This window comes from Pipistrellus hanaki (genome assembly GCF_964339955.1).
Source record: "Pipistrellus hanaki genome assembly, chromosome: 2".
Taxonomy (NCBI): domain Eukaryota; kingdom Metazoa; phylum Chordata; class Mammalia; order Chiroptera; family Vespertilionidae; genus Pipistrellus; species Pipistrellus hanaki.
Window position 1 is genome coordinate 7,190,909 of NC_140504.1, and position 15,757 is coordinate 7,206,665.

Here is a 15,757-nt window from a genome sequence, read left to right on the forward strand (position 1 = left end):
TCCTTCACCCGCCGCAGACCCAAAGCCCGAGAAAGGAGACCCGCTCAACCTCTCCTTCCACCCTTGACCCTGGCATGGCGCCTGCTTCAGAGCAGGTGCTTGCGATGGGCTGAGTTGCATCCCCAAATATTGCCGCACCCTCTCCCCCAGGACCTGAGAATGTGACCTTATTTGGCAAGAGGGTCTTTGCAGATACAGCCAAGTTCAAATGAGGTCCTAATCTGATGTGACTGATGGGTGTCCTTATGAAAAGGGGAAATTTAGACAGAGAGGCACACAAGGACAAGGCCTCGTGAACATGGAGGCGGAGATTGGGGTGATGCTTAGCCAAGGAACCCTAAGAGGGCCAGCAACCACGAGAAGCTGGGGAGAACACGGGGTCGGGGATGGGTGGGGAGGGGGGAGGCAGGTGCTCCCTCACAGCCTCAGAACCAACCCGGCGGGCACCTGGACCTGGGACTTTGGCCTCTAGATTAGGGGTGTCGAACTCAATCAGAGAAGGGGCCAAAATCTAAAATCCAGCCTAAATCGCGGGCCGAATGGTTTACTGAACAGTCATAAACTGACAATGTCATAAACTGACAGCGGAGTGCAGTGATGACAGCGCGGTGCGGGCCACATTGCAAGGCCTGGCGGGCTGGATTTGGCCCGAGGGCCTTGTGTTTGACATGTGTGCTCTAGATGGTGACAAAATACATTTCTGCCGTGCCAGGCCCACTGTCCCGGTGCTTTGTTATGGGGCCGCAGGACACGGATGCAGGATCGCACGCACATGATGACTCACACTGTCTTTGTTTAGAAACTAGATACGCCTCCAACCACAAGGCACGCGACCTGGTTCTGCCTGAGGGCAGAAACCTCGGGGCTCCCCCGGCCAGGGACCAGGGTCTAGCCCCACACACCTGGGCTCCGACATGGCCCCCAGGGATCCCGCTAACACATCAAGGCACGATTCCTTTCCAAAACTATAAACAGATAAACACACCCCGCGCCAATGCAGAGAGTGTGGGGAGCTGAGCAACGACGCCTGGGATGAGCACATCTGCTGCTCATTCCCCAGCACCCACTCTCACTGTCAACAAGGAAGGGACGCGGGGGCCTGCTGCTGGGACAACAGACACAGCCAGGGAGGGGCATATAAAAGCCGGACGGCCCTCAGCATCTCACACATTCACACATTCATTCACTCACTCGCTCACATCCACCTCCAGCCCCACTGCCCCACCATGGCCGCCTCTGCCCTGTCCGTCTGCTCCAGCGACCTGAGCTACAGCAGCCGCGCCTGCCTGCCTGGGTCCTGTGACTCTTGTACTGAATCCTCCTGGCAGGCGGACGACTGTCCAGAGAGCTGCTGTGAGCCCTCCTGCTGCACCACCAGCTGCTGTGTCCCCAGCTGCTGCCAGCCTTCCTGCTGTGTCCCCACCTGCTGTGTTCCTACCTGCTGTACCCCCAGCTGTTGTGTGTCCAGCTGCTGCCAGCCCACCTGCTGTACCCCCAGCTGCTGCCAGCCTTCCTGCTGTGTCCCCAGCTGTTGTGCTCCAGCCCCCTGCTTGACCCTTGTCTGTGCCCCAGTGAGCTGCATGTCCAGCCCCTGCCAACCAGCCTGCACCAGCTCCTGCATACCCTCATGCTGCCAGCAGTCTAGCTGCCAGCCCTCCTGCTGCACCTCCTCCCCCTGCCAGCAGGCCTGCTGTGTGCCCGTCTGCTGCACACCGGTGTGCCGCAGGCCTATCTGTTCTAGGGCCACTCTCTGCCCAGCCCCCTCGAGCTGCTACAGACCCTCCTCCTGCCGCTCATCCTGCTATAGACCCTCCTCCACCTCGACCTGCTACAGGTCCTCCTCCTGCGTGTCCCTCATCTGCCGCCCCGTGTGCAGGCCTGCCTGCTGCGTGCCCGCCTCCTGCTACCGCCCCAGCTGCTACCGCCCCAGCTGCTACCGTCCCAGCTGCTACCGTCCCAACTGCTACCGCCCCAGCTGCTACCGCCCCAGCTGCTACCGCCCATCCTCCTGTGTGTCCTTGATCTGCCGCCCCGTGTGCTCCCGCCCATCCTGCTGAGTCCTGGCCTTGGCCAGAAGTCCTGCTGCTGCCTGGGCACACCCCCCCCGGGGCCAGCCCTGCTCAGGTCCCACTGCATGACCGTGGCTCTCCCAGCTGCCCCTCCATCCAGTCCCAACCCATGTCAGGAGGCCGCCCCATAGGAAGCTGATGTTACATCCTGAAATGCCCCGGCACTTAGGCCTGCTGGCTGCTGGTCCAGCCTGCTGCTGAGCGGGACAAGTGGAAGGACCAGACTTGATGCAATGGCTCTTGAAGGGCTCCTAGGAAGTCCTCCAGGCAGTGCCCCCTCCATGTCTCCCACCCTCCCGAGGACCAGCTCAGCCTCCACCAGTCTCTGACCCTGAGCCTTGTCTGGATGCACTTTAGTAAACTGACCAATAAACACGCCCTGAACTGAGCATGCACTGATGTCTCTGTGTCCTCATTGCCATTTCTCAGCATCACTGCACCTCTACTTTCCCCTTGGCACATGGCACTCTGCCATCCAGCAGGACCCTGTGGGTTTCCTGTGGCTCCCAGGTTTCCCAGCTGGGCAGGAGAGGGTGGGGCAGGCCTCACAGCCCTTGGGCCATTTGGGGCCATCTTGAGTTCATCCTTCACCCTGCTGTCCTATCACTCACTGAATACTAGTAGTCCTTTTTCTTGATCTTACTTTGTGACATCTCTACAGATGTATTTACCATGGGGTCTGTGCAAGCCACGGAGCCTTGGGTGGTCTGGGGGTTGGGGACATCTCTCATGGACCCCAGAGCGCCCAAAAAGTTAGGCCGTGGTTTCTGATATCTCTCCTGGACCCACTGTTAGGATCTCTAGGAGAATGCTGGCCGCATGGCCCAGTCCTTGGGGAAGTAGGTATGTCTCAGGTTGAGCTTGAAGTTAGCTGGAGTATTTCCCAGCGAGGGAGCAGACAGGCTCAGCTCCAGACCCAGGAAAGAACTTGAGGAGTCAAAGAGGGAAGTAAGAGATTGGATTAGAAGAGACACAGAGTTTCCCACCCTAAGTAATTAGAAAATGAGATGACAGATATGAAAAGCCAGGTTTCAGACACTAAGCAGCTGACAATGCAGGACTCAGGTCCCAAGAGAAGGGAAACAAAGGAAGGGAGCCCTGTCGTTTAATTTCCTAATTGGATAAATTTCTAGATATCCCTCTCTTAATGATTTCTGATTCTATTGTGGTCAAACAACATTCTCTGTATGATTTCAGTCCTATCCTATCTAATGAAGAGGGAATATGCTAATTGACTCTCACATCATTGCAAAGATGGTGATGCACACAGCCAATAAGGAGGGAATATGCTAACTGACTGCCCCACCCACAGCCACAAGATGGCGGTGTCCAGTCCACTCATCCCTGCTGGGGTGGCAGGTGCACTCTGTGCGCCTGCCTCCAGAGTCCCCCAGTCTCCTCAGCCCCCAGCCACCTATGGCTGGCCCAAGGTGCAGCAAGCCTCAGAATGTGGCTACTCAGCCGTCCAGGGCCACTGGAGGCTCAGGTAACCAGGGCTGACTGAGGCTTGCACTGCCAGCAATGGCAGCAGCAGAGGTTTGATGGGGCATCGCTTCCCCTGATCACCTGGTAACCTCCTGCACCTGAGGGCTCCCAAACTGTGAAGGGGGCAGGCAAGGCTGAGGGACCCTCCTCCCCTTGCTCTAGTGCACATGTGTCAAACACAAGGCCCGCGGGCCAAATCCAGCCCGCCAGGCCTTGCAATGTGGCCCGCACCGCGCTGTCATCACTGCACTCCGCTGTCAGTTTATGACATTGTCAGTTTATGACTGTTCAGTAAACCATTCGGCCCGCGATTTAGGCTGGATTTTAGATTTTGGCCCCTTCTCTGATTGAGTTCGACACCCCTACTCTAGTGCATGAATTTTCATGCACCGGACCTCTAGTTAAATATATTGAGGCAACCCTTGTGCATTGCTGGTGGGAATGCAACCTGGTGCAGCCACTGTAGAGAACAGTATGGAGTATCATCAAAAAACTAAAAATGGAACTCCCATTTGACCCAGTGATCCCATTTCTAGGAATATATCCCAAGAGACTAGAAACACCAATCAGAAAGGATATATGCACCCCTATGTTCATAGCAGCACAATTTACACTAACTAAGATTTGGAAACAGCCTAAATGCCCATCAGCAGATGAGTGGATTAAAAAACTGTGGTACATCTACACAATGGAATACTATGCTTCTGTAAAAAGGAAGGAATGGCAGAGGTTTGGAGCAGGCACTACACTGAGGAAGACATATACAAATGGCAAACAAGCACATGAGATCATGGCCATCATTAGTCATCAGGGAAATAAAAATACCACTTACCCACACTGCACCCACCATGCGGCCAGCAATGCCGCCCTGAGGCATTTACCCAAGAGAAATGAAAACACACTGAGAGCAGGTGTTCACAGCGGCTTCATTCAGAATCACCATAACCTGGAGACAACCCAGATATACCTCAACAGGGGAATGGCTAAACTGGTATATCCATTCAATGAAGCTCAACTCAGCCATTAAAAAGGAATTAACTACTGCAGTTATACAGAGTGGCCAGATTATGATCTCTGAATGCATAATAATCTGGCCACTCAGTGTATGTGTGTGTGTGTGTGTGTGTGTGTGTGTGTGTGTGTATTAGAGGACCAGTGGATGAATTCATGCATGGGTGAGGTCTGGTCAGCCTGGCCAGGGGGAGGGAACATGGGCAGTTGGCCGGCAAGCCACTTGGTTAAACTCCTGGTTGAGGGGACAATTTGCATATTAGCCTTTTATCATATAGGATATACACTGAATGGCCAGATTATTGTGTTCAGATATCATAATAATCTGGCCACTCAGTGTGTGTGTGTGTGTATTAGAGGACCAGTGCATGAATTCGTACATGGGTGAGATCCAGTTAGCCTGGCCATGGGGAGGGGACATAGGCAATTGGCCGGCCTGCCTGCTGGTTGAACTCCTGGTCGAGGGGACAATTTGCATATCAGTCTTTTATTATATAGGATATACACTGAGTGGCCAGATTATTATGCGTTCAGAGATCATAATAATCTGGCCACTCAGCATATACATCAACAGAGACAAGTAAGACACTCACACTGCATGATTCCTTCCCTGTGGCCTGTCTTTAATGAGACAGTGGCTCAGGGCTGGCCGGGCTCTGGGCAGAGAGTGGTGGATTGGGAAGGAATGCAAGAAACCTTTGGGCTGAAGCAAATGTTCTACATCTCTCTGTCTTCTGTTTTTGTTAATCCTCACCTGAGGATATTTCCCCATTGATTTTTAGAGAGAGTGGAAAGAAGATAGAGAGACACAGAGAGAAACATCAATGTGAGTGACACACAGTTGGTTGCCTTCACACATGTGGGCATAGAGCCTGCAACTGAGGTGCATGCCCTTGACCAGAATCGAACTTGTGACCCTTTAGTCCCCAGGCCAACGCTCTTTCTACTGAACCAAACTGGCCAGGCTCTATATCTTGACATAGGAGGAGGCAACAGGATAGCGACCTTTAAAAAACTCATCTAAATGTATAATTAAATTGCATGCATTTGATTACATGTAAATTGTATCTCAACAAAGCAATTTTAAGTAGAAGTGGGTGAAAAACTGGTCAGCAGGAGGAGAGGGAAGTTTGGGCGTGCAATGTGCAGCAGGCAGGGCATGGGGTGGGGTGGGAGGTGGTGGGGGTTCAGGGGAGGAGGCAGAGACCTCAGGGACATCAGGGGCTCCCTCTGTGGGGTCTGGCCATGACACTGGCTGCAGGAAGAGTGAGGGGCTCACAAGCAGACAGGCAGCATTCCGTTCATGTGCTAGGCCCAAGGGTAAGGTGACCAGACGTCCCAATTTTTAACAATTTGTCCCACGTCTTTCCAAAAATCGGGACTTTTTAAAAATGCCACGGGACGCGGGACAAATTGTTAAAAATCAGGACTGTCCTGCCAAAAGCGGGACATCTGGTCACCTTACCCAAGGGGGGCTGAACACTGTCAGATCCTTTCCGGGTTGGGGACAGTGGTCCATTCCCTGCAGCAGTTCTGGCCACTGCCCCTAAGGGGTGAACTTGCTGGGGTATTTGCACACTGTCAACATGTGCCCGTGGGTGGTGTCAATGTCATTCTGACGTCAGAGTAGGCCCTTCAGTACGTTGAGGCCTGAGAGGGGCACTCAGGTCTCAGGGAAGCCCTGCATCGTGGCTTGGTGGCCTTCACACTCTCAGACCAAGCCAGGAGCTGCCAGAGGAGGCCCTCGGGGCACACACAGACAGGGGGCGCCGTAGGTCCTGCCACCCACTCCTTCCTATTTTATTTCCTCATCCAGTTGTTTGCTCCTGTGAGCTCCCTCCCTCCCTCCCTCCCTCCCTCCCTCCCTCCCTCCCTCCCTCAGTCTGTGCTAACAGAGCAGACCTGCAGATAGGTGACCAGGTGGCCCAGACCATAGAGGTGTGCCATCCAGAGTCCCAGGCCAGCTCCCTGATAAGTAACTCTGAAGGGTGGGCTTGCCCAGGTGGATAGCGGGTGGCAATGGTCCAAAGGATTTGAGAACCCCTAGATGTGTCTGCGGGTGACCGGCCTCAGGTAAGCCTGGGGCACTGACATTCCTTGGTGAGGGCAAGGGTCCCACCCGGTCACCTTGCCCAGAGCTGTTAGGACACTGCCCTTCGGGATCTCTTACTCGCTTCTAGAAATACGTGAGGCGGGAGGAGACCAAAGTCTGGTGAAAATCCCGTGTTCTCCCGCCCTCCCTCCATGAAATCAGATGAAGAAAGCCATCAGGTGATGAGGTGAGTTTATTGGGTTGACCAAGGAGGTGCTGACAGGCTGAGAGTAGAGATCAAGTGACTCGACAGAGAAACTAGGAGGCAAGGACAGGTGTCCAGGGGCAGGTGCTGACAGCACCTGGGAGGCAAGAGCCGAGGAAGCAGTGAGGTCAGCTCAGAACAGTGGAATCTGAGGGACACCATCCTGAGTAGGGACAGCCATCTAACACAGGTCAGGACCACACTGAGGGGTGGCTGGGAGGTCCACAGTCACAGGGTGAGACCTGAGCACGGCTGGCCCTGGGGGACATGACTGCTCAGCAGCAGGATGTCTGGCCCGAGGAGGGGACACAGCAGGCCGGGCGGGAGCACACGGGGCGGCAGATCAGGGACATGCTGGAGGATGGGCGACAGCAGCTGGGCTGGCAGGAGGAGGTGGGGCCACAGCAGGAGGAGGTGGGCACGCAGCAGGCAGGCCTGCACACGGGGCGGCAGATGAGGGACACGCAGGAGGAGGGTCTGCAGCAGGACGAGGTGCAGGAGGTGGGCTGGCAGCACGAGGAGGTTGAGCAGGGGCTGGCCTCAGAGCAGATGGGCATGCAGCACACGGGCTTGCAGCAGACAGACATGCAGCAAGTGGGCTGGCAGCAGCTGGGGACACAACAGGTGGGCTGGCAGCAGCTGGGGACACAGCAGGAGGGCTGGCAGCAGCTGGGGACACAACAGGTGGGCTGGCAGCAGCTGGGGACACAGCAGGAGGGCTGGCAGCAGCTGGGGACACAACAGGTGGGCTGGCAGCAGCTGGGGACACAGCAGGAGGGCTGGCAGCAGCTGGGGACACAGCAGGTGGGCTGGCAGCAGCTGGGGACACAGCAGGAGGGCTGGCAGCAGCTCTCTGGACAGTCGTCCACTGAGCGGTTGCCATAGCTCAGGTCACTGGAGCAGACGGACAGGGTGGAGGCGGCCATGGTGGGCGGTGGGGCTGGAGTGAACTGGGAGGAGGTGTGAGTGTGAGTGTGAGTGTGTAAGGTGCCCAGGGCTGTTGGCTTTTATACCCTCCTGGCTCTGTGTCCCATTTCCGCTTCCCAGAGGCACAGCATGTTTGTTTGCCTGGGATGTTGTCCAGCTTGTAAATCTCCTAGATCGTTTAGCTCAGGAGCCTGCCCCGTTGTGTCCCCAGGGGAACAGGAGTGGGTGGCAGGTCCCGGTCTGGATCCTCAGACAGGGGAGGGTGGGGTCTTGGCTCAGGCCACCTTGGATGTGCTGGGGCATCGTCCGGTCAACTGCCAGGGCGGCCTCAGTGCCTGGCTCACTCTGTAGGCAGCCACACTAGGAAGACTTTCCCTGTGGTTCAAACACCCCATCCCTCAGGGATGGAGGACTGTGGCAACTTGTGTGGGAGGAACGGAGTGACTTCCAGGGCCACATGGGTGCGGCAGGACCCGGACCTCTTGGCCAGAGCTCATGGGGATTTCTTATCACTAAAGCGCCTCTGTCCGAGGCCAGCTGTCCGCGTGTCCACGTTCTACCTGTCCGTGAGTTTGGGAGGCCACAGGACTGTGTTCTAGGGAACATCGTGTGGCTGCCTTCCCCACAGGAAAATGACAGCTTCCTGGGTGCCTGGTTCCTATGCGTGACCCACAGGGAGCACCTAGGCTGAACCAGGGAAGGGTCACAGCCCTGGTCTCCCTCTTGGGTGGCCTGCTCTGTGGGGGAAGCCCAGCTTCTCCTCCAAGACAGTCCCCCACAGCCTTTACCCAGCCCTCTGCCGGCCGGATATCCCGCCTGCCTACTCCAGACAACCCCCTTCTCTGTCCCTTGTCTCTCCTCCATCTGTGTGTCTGTGTGTGCTTCTCTCTCTCTCTCTCTCTCTCTCTCTCTCTCTCTCTCTCTCTCTCTCTCTCACACACACACACACACACACACACACACACACTCTTACACATAGTCCATTCTCATTATTCATAGTAGTTATGGTCTATGAAGTTGCCGTAAACACTGAATTAGCAAATGCTGAACCATGGCGCTGGGGGAAGTGCAGGGTTGGGGCCCTGTGAGCCTCTGGGCACAGTATTTTCATCTGCCCATCAATGCGTAGTCTTGTTTGATGTTTGTTTCTGGTTAAAGACGTCTTATTTAATTAATGTATATTTAATATACATCTTACTCAAAATTGGATTATAATAACCACCTGCACTCTCACTCTCGGGTGAACGTGTATTTTCTCCGTGATGCACAGCGCAGCCTTCTTGCACTGAGGACACCAGATAGCACTTCAGCTCCATTTCAAGTCACAAGCATAAAGCCCCCACATGTGGAAAATCACAGCCCCAAAGAGACCCTTGAAGGACAGGTTTACAGACTGAGAGCTGTCACAAGAGGCCGTGTTGCCTGAGCAGCCTCAGCTGGGAACTCAAATTTTTGGGTCACCCTGCACAAGCCCACAAATGACCACACAGGTGCCACAAGTGTTGATTTGGGGGTTACAAATGAATTGTAGTGAGTAGGTGAATTCACAAATAAGGAGTCCCTGACTAATGAGGATTGACTGCATACCTCTATCATTCCTCTATCTGGGTATAGATAAAGTCTGTGTATAAATTTTTTAAAATACAAATATTGATAGTTTCATAGTTTACCCACTATGTGTTTTTTAAAAAAACAAAAACAAAAAACAAAACAAAACAAAAAACACCTTAATAATGTGGAGCTCCTTCCCTATGAATACATGGAGACTTCTCTTCCTTGTTGATAGCTGCCTAGAATTCCTCATTGGCCTGGGTGCTTCTTTCCTATTGCTGGTAATGAATTATACAATACAAGCTTACTGGCCTAAAACAATGCATGTGTCATCTCAAAGTCTCTGGGGTCATGCTGTACTGGGTTTCTTGTGGGTTCGCATCATGGGGTCTCATCTGGAGGCTCGACTGGGGAAGGAGTTTCTTCCCAGCTCATGTTCTCATCAGAATTCAGTTCTTTGAAGGTGGTCTGGCCGAGGGCCTCTGTTTCCTGGTGGCTGTAACTGGTATTGCTCTCATTTCTTGCCACAAGGCCCTATCCATGGGCAGTTCACATGGGACAGCTGGCTCCGACAGCCAGCACAGGACAGAGTCTCCTCCCAAGACCAGCATGACAATCTTACACAATGTTACCACACACATCCCATCAGCTTTATGCCTGAAGTATGTCACAGGTCCTGACTACACTCTGGGGGTAGGGGCCACAAAATGTATAATACCACTGTTTTATTCCTAACTTATTGTAAAATAGCCCTTTCCACTCAGATTCTTTTTGTCTCCTTTTCCTTCAATTATTGAGATAGGTGTATTAATGTCCCCAATTATGACTTTATCATGATCTATATCTACTTTTAGTCCTGTCAATTTTTTATTTCTATGTTTTAAGCTATGTTACTAGGTACATACACATTTGGAATTGTTATAGCTTCCTGGTGGATTGACCCTTTTTGCTCTATGAAATGTCTTTATCTCAAATAATGCTTCTTGCCTTAAAATATATTTTTCCTGATATTAATAAGCCATACCAGCTTTCCAAAGTTGGTGTTTGCATGATGTATTCTTATCCATGTTTTTACTTTTAATCTTTTGTAAACAACACACATACCAATTTATATATACTCCCTGATTACATGTTTTCTATTTGCCCCAAAATGTTTTTTTAAATTATTTTCTGACTATTTTGAGTTAACTGAGTATTTTTATAATTTCTCTCCATTTTTCTAATCCTCACCAAGAGTAAGCTTTTGTTGATTTTAGAGAGAGAGGAGAGGAGAGAGAAAGAAACATCAATGTAAGAGAGAAACACTGATCCATCCCCCGCTGGGGATCAACTTAGCAATGCAGTTAAGTGCCCTGACCAGGAATCTAACCAACAACCTTCTGGTATACAGGCCCACGCTTCAACCAGCTCAGCCACCCAGCCAGGACCATTACCCTTTTCTACTCATGATTAGTTACCCACTGTATTCACTGCCCTCTCAGTGGTGACCCAGAGATTGTAGTATCCATTCTTGGTTAGTCAAGTACACATGGGCACTCTTACCACCTTCAAAGCAATGCTGAGACCTCAGAACACTTTAACTGTTTACCCTTCTCACCCTGACTGTTAACACTGCTGTGAATTTTATTTTTCTACTAGAGGCCCAGTGCATGAAATTTGTGCACTGGGCGGGGGGGGGGGGGGGGGGTGTTCCCTCAGCCAGGCCTGCACCCTCTTGCAATCCAGGACCTCTTGGGGGATGTCTGACTGCTGACTTAGGTCCAACAACCTCAGGGATTGGGCCTAAGTCAGCAGTTGGACATCCCTCTTGCCATCTGGGATGCCTCACTTCTTACCACCCACCTGCTCACTGCTTCTTACTGCTCTGTTCTCTGCTCCTTAGCGCTTCCATGGAGGCAGGAAAGGCTCCCTCCACTGCCACTACACTCGCCAGCCATAAGCACAGCTTCCAATTGAGTAGTGCTCCCCCTGTGGGAGTGCATTGACCACCAGGGGGCAGCTTCTGCATTGAGCGTCTGGCCCCCTGGTGGTCAATGTGGATCATATCAACTGGTTGTTCTGCCATTTGGTCAATTTATATGTTATATAGGATTTTATTATATAGGATTAACAAACAAGAAAATAAATAGGAAGCACAAGCAGTACTCGTTTTCGATACAGAGGCCTTGACATGGTGGCTGTGCTCTCTGCAGGGAGGTGGAAAGAAAACTCTGGCTCACACGCACAGCTCCCGGTGCCGGGCACATGCAGATGGCACAGGAAGGCTGTGGGCGGGCGCGGGGTCTGTGCCTCACTGAGGGCTAGGGCAGGTGACAGGGCTGTGCACCGCCCACCCAGGGACATGGAGGTGGCACTGCCAGACTATCCAACTCGACCTGCTTGGCACCTGGCCCAGGGGCTCCCTGACCTGGAGGGCGTGCTGGGAGCCACAGTTAGAAATGCTCCAGCCCCTGCCCTCTCTGGCCCCGGCCTCTCCATCCAGGCGCTTGGGAAGCCGTGGCCCCAAAACGATCAGAATCCCCAAGTGTGCGCGGGACACCACAGGTGTCCAGAAGGGGCAGCTGGACTAAGAGAGATGGTTCTCTCGTGAAGCCAACTAAGACACAGGAACATGCTATTTGCAGACACAAATCCTCCTACCTCAATGTTATGAACTAAAGGCAGCTTAGGGTGCATCCACAGAGCGCACAACACCCTAGCAGCTTTATCAGCGAGCAACAACTCACAGAACAAAAACACAAACCCGGCACTAATGAGAGTCTCAAACACAAACAAGGAAGAAGCTGTGCGAGCATCCTGCAGGGAAACACAGTCAGAGAGGGTATAAAAGCCAACAGCCCCGGGCACCTTACACACTCACACTCACTCACACACTCACACATTCAAACCCTCCTCCTACTCCACCGCCCACCATGGCCGCCTCCGCCCTGTCCGTCTGCTCCAGCAACCTGAGCTATGGCAACCGCGCCTGCCTGCCCGGGTCCAGTGACTCCTGCACCGACTCCTCCTGGCAGGCGGACGACTGTCCAGAGAGCTGCTGTGAGCCCTCCTGCTGCCAGCCCACCTGCTGTGTCCCCACCTGCTGCCAGCCTTCCTGCTGTGCCCCTACAGGATGTGCCACCACCTGCTGTGTCCCCACCTGCTGTGTCCCCACCTGCTGTGTCCCCAGCTGCTGCCAGCCAACCTGCTGTGTCCCCAGCTGCCGCCAGCCTTCCTGCCTGACCCTCATCTATACCCCAGTGAGCTGCATGTCCAGCCCCTGCTGCCAGATGTCCTGTGGGTCCAGCTCCTGCCAATCAGCCTGCACCAGCTCCTGCACCAGCTCCTGCATGCCCTCATGCTGCCAGCAGTCTAGCTGCCAGCCCTCCTGCTGTGTACCTGTCTGCTGCACACCTGTCTGCTGCAAGCCCATGTGCTGTGTGCCTGTCTGCTCTGGGGCCTCCTCATGCTGCCAGCCCACCACCTGCACCTCGTCCTGCAGCAGACCCTCCTCCTGCATGTCCCTCATCTGTCGCCCCGTGTGCAGGCCTGCCTGCTGCCTGCCCACCTCCTCCTGCTGTGGCCCCACCTCCTCCTGCCAGCCCAGCTGCTGCCGCCCGTCCTCCTGCATGTCCCTGATCTGCCGCCCCGGGTGCTCCCGCCCGGCCTGCTGTGTCCCCACCTCCGCCAAGATGTCCTGCTGCTGAGTGATCGTCTTCAGGGCACCCAAACACTCAAGAGCTCACTGCCATCTGCACCCCAGAATTCTTCACTGAGAGCCAAGGCAGCTGCCAAGTCCCGTCGTGGGTCCCCGCACTGGACGTTTGTGGTCGCCTGGCCACTGCTGTGCATTTCTCCTCTGGAAACAGTTCTCCTTTTCTCCACCGACTTCCCCCAAAGCACCGTGCCCTGCCGCCCAGCCCGGGCTGGCAGTGACCCAGCGAGGCCAGCTGGACTCTCCAGGCCGTGGGGCCTTGAGAGGAGTGAAAGGAGAGAAGCTGGTTTCTCCTTGCCACCTCAACCGTGCGGCTTAGCACCCACTGCATCCTATGCTGGCTTCTTCACTCCGCCCCCCCACCCCCCATTCTGTGCACTGTCTGTCCCCTCCAATAAATGCCTTGCCTGATGCACTTAACAGGACTCATTTTTCTTGTTTATAACAAAGACCTCTACCTGGCCAGCATTTGGTCCCAAGTCGTCCCCTGGGCCACCGTGTTCCTGCCCCTCAGTGGTGACCTGGGAGCCCCGTCACTCTGACCACATCTACGTCCAGGAGATGGACATGCTTTCTGGACACAAAAACTGAATAACCTGACAGTGGGGCCTGCCCTGGGGGAGGGGCTACTCTTCAGGGGGGACCCGGGCTGTGCTCAACGTCCCACTCAGTAGGGCCAGCTCAGGAAGGGGTTCGCACAACAGGTCCCCAGCACATGTGACTACGGTGCCTCAATGGGCCTAAACCACCTGTGCTGACTCCGGCTCTCCCTCTGGGAGCCTGGAATTTGGGGAAGTGCTGGGCAGAGGTGCCATGTGACCAGCCCCCGATAAGAACCCTGGGCCCTGATCTCTACAAGGTCCCCGGTAGACATCTCACAGGTGCTGTCACACTCCTTGTGGGCAGTTCAGTGCATCCTGCGTGATCCACCGGGACAGGCCCTACACCCGATGTCCCCAACTCCTCCCCAGGAGCCCTTTCCTGCACTGACTTAGCTCTGTGTACCAAGTCCTAAGAGTTCTAGAGTCACTGAAACGGGGGCTGAGGACTCCAACACCCATCAGAATGGTAAAAAAAAAAAAATCAAGTCTGATAATAACAAACAGGCCTAGAGTGTAGAAGGTACATTTTACAACACTTAAGAAACGTTGACTTGTTAAAAAATATGACCAGGAGGATGGAAAACACGGCCCCAGACTGGGACAGGAGATTTGCAATGCACAGACCCCCTGGGGTGCGCTGAGGCCGACTTGCCCAGCTCCTGAGAGCTGACCAAGCACCCCCCTCCCAGCTCAGTGTTCCGTAACACCGCATTGGGAGCTATAGTGAGAATAGTTACACCACGGAAATTGGCAAACACCACAAATCCAGACTTTTTTGATGTTTTGTTTCACAGGCAGCCAGTTATTGAACATTTACAGCAGACCCTGAACATAGACAACAAAGAATGCGTATTCAGAATATGGAATAATTTTCTACAAATCAAAAAGCACAATAACCCTATTGAAGTAAAGCAAGCAAATGGCTTCAACAAGAACCTATAAGAAAAGAAATTCAAATGTTCAGTGAGCACTTTACTCATCAAAGACCGCAAATTAATGCAACCCCAGTCCCTCACACACTTTCCAAAATGAGTAAGATATGAAAGGATCGACAATACCCCATTTTATACAGGATATACAGTCATTGGAATACATAAAATTGACTTATGGGAAGGTACATTTCTTTAGAAACACGTTGCACAGTATGTATTAAACTAAACTCTTGCCTGTCGAGTGACCCAATAATTCTATTGGTGTCTGTACCCTGGAATTACTAACTATACTCACCAAAACCAAAATGTACAAGACTTTTCATAACAGCATTATTCATGTTAGCCAAAATCTGGAAATAATGGAAATTTCCATCATTGTTAAAGGGAATGGATAAATAACATAAAGCAGGGTTTGAAATGCGATGGTTTACCTCACAGGGAGGAAAAAAATAAAGAACTACTGATTCATGCAGCAACATGTGTTTATCATAGGCATTTTTTTTGTGTGAAAAGTACCGAAACAGGGTGTGTGTCCCCACCTGGCCCAGATGTCCTGCTGCTGAGCAAACATGTCCTCCAGGGCCAGCCAGCTCCAGGGAGTCTCCCTCTCCAGCACCTAGAAGCCCCTGGAAGCCCGTGACCTCTGGCTTCTGTGGCTCACCCCAGCTGGGTGCGGTTCAGCCCGAGGTCCCCTAGCCCAGCCCTGAGTGGAGGGGGGAGGGGCTGGAAGCTCACAAAGCTCCTCTCCTGGCCACAGCCCTGGGTGCCCTGGCTGCGCCACACCACACTTCCTGGCTCAAAGCCATCGCCCTCTTCAGGTCAGGGATGGGCCCTGCCTGACCCTGGTCCCTAACTCCTTACCACCCACCAGCTCACTGCTTTTTACTGCTCTGTTCTCTGCTCCTTAGCGCTTCCATGGAGGCGGGAAAGGCTCCCTCCACTGCCACTGCACTCACCAGTCATGAGCACAGCTCCCCAGTGAGCTCCCCGTGTGGGAGTGCACTGACCACAGGGGGCAGCTTCTGCATTGATGTCTGCCCCCTGGTGGTCAATGTGCATCATATCAACTGGTCGTTCTGCCATTTGGTCAATTTGCATGTTATATAGGGTTTTATTATATAGGATTAACAAACAAGAAAACAAACAGGAAGCAAAAGCAGTCCTTGTTTTCCATACAGAGGCCGTGCGG

At 53.4% G+C, this 15,757-nt stretch overlaps 4 protein-coding genes across 4 annotated transcripts in view; 2 read left to right on the forward strand and 2 right to left on the reverse strand.

Annotated features, from left to right (window-relative positions):
- The window catches only part of TSPEAR (thrombospondin type laminin G domain and EAR repeats), a 105,434-nt gene that overhangs the window by 34,149 nt on the left and 55,528 nt on the right, over positions 1-15,757 (reverse strand). The gene's annotated exons all lie outside the window — the stretch shown is intronic.
- On the forward strand, positions 1,227-2,057 carry LOC311617305 (uncharacterized protein; the record flags this gene model as incomplete). The annotated part of the gene is made up of 1 exon (XM_084873748.1): positions 1,227-2,057. One exon carries the CDS (start codon positions 1,227-1,229, stop codon positions 2,055-2,057), a length of 831 nt encoding a protein of 276 aa, XP_084729874.1.
- On the reverse strand, positions 7,138-7,788 carry LOC311617312 (uncharacterized protein; the record flags this gene model as incomplete). The annotated part of the gene is made up of 1 exon (XM_084873755.1): positions 7,138-7,788. One exon carries the CDS (start codon positions 7,786-7,788, stop codon positions 7,138-7,140), a length of 651 nt encoding a protein of 216 aa, XP_084729881.1.
- LOC311617307 (uncharacterized protein) lies at positions 12,253-13,026 on the forward strand (the record flags this gene model as incomplete). Its single annotated transcript, XM_084873750.1, has 1 exon — positions 12,253-13,026. One exon carries the CDS (start codon positions 12,253-12,255, stop codon positions 13,024-13,026), a length of 774 nt encoding a protein of 257 aa, XP_084729876.1.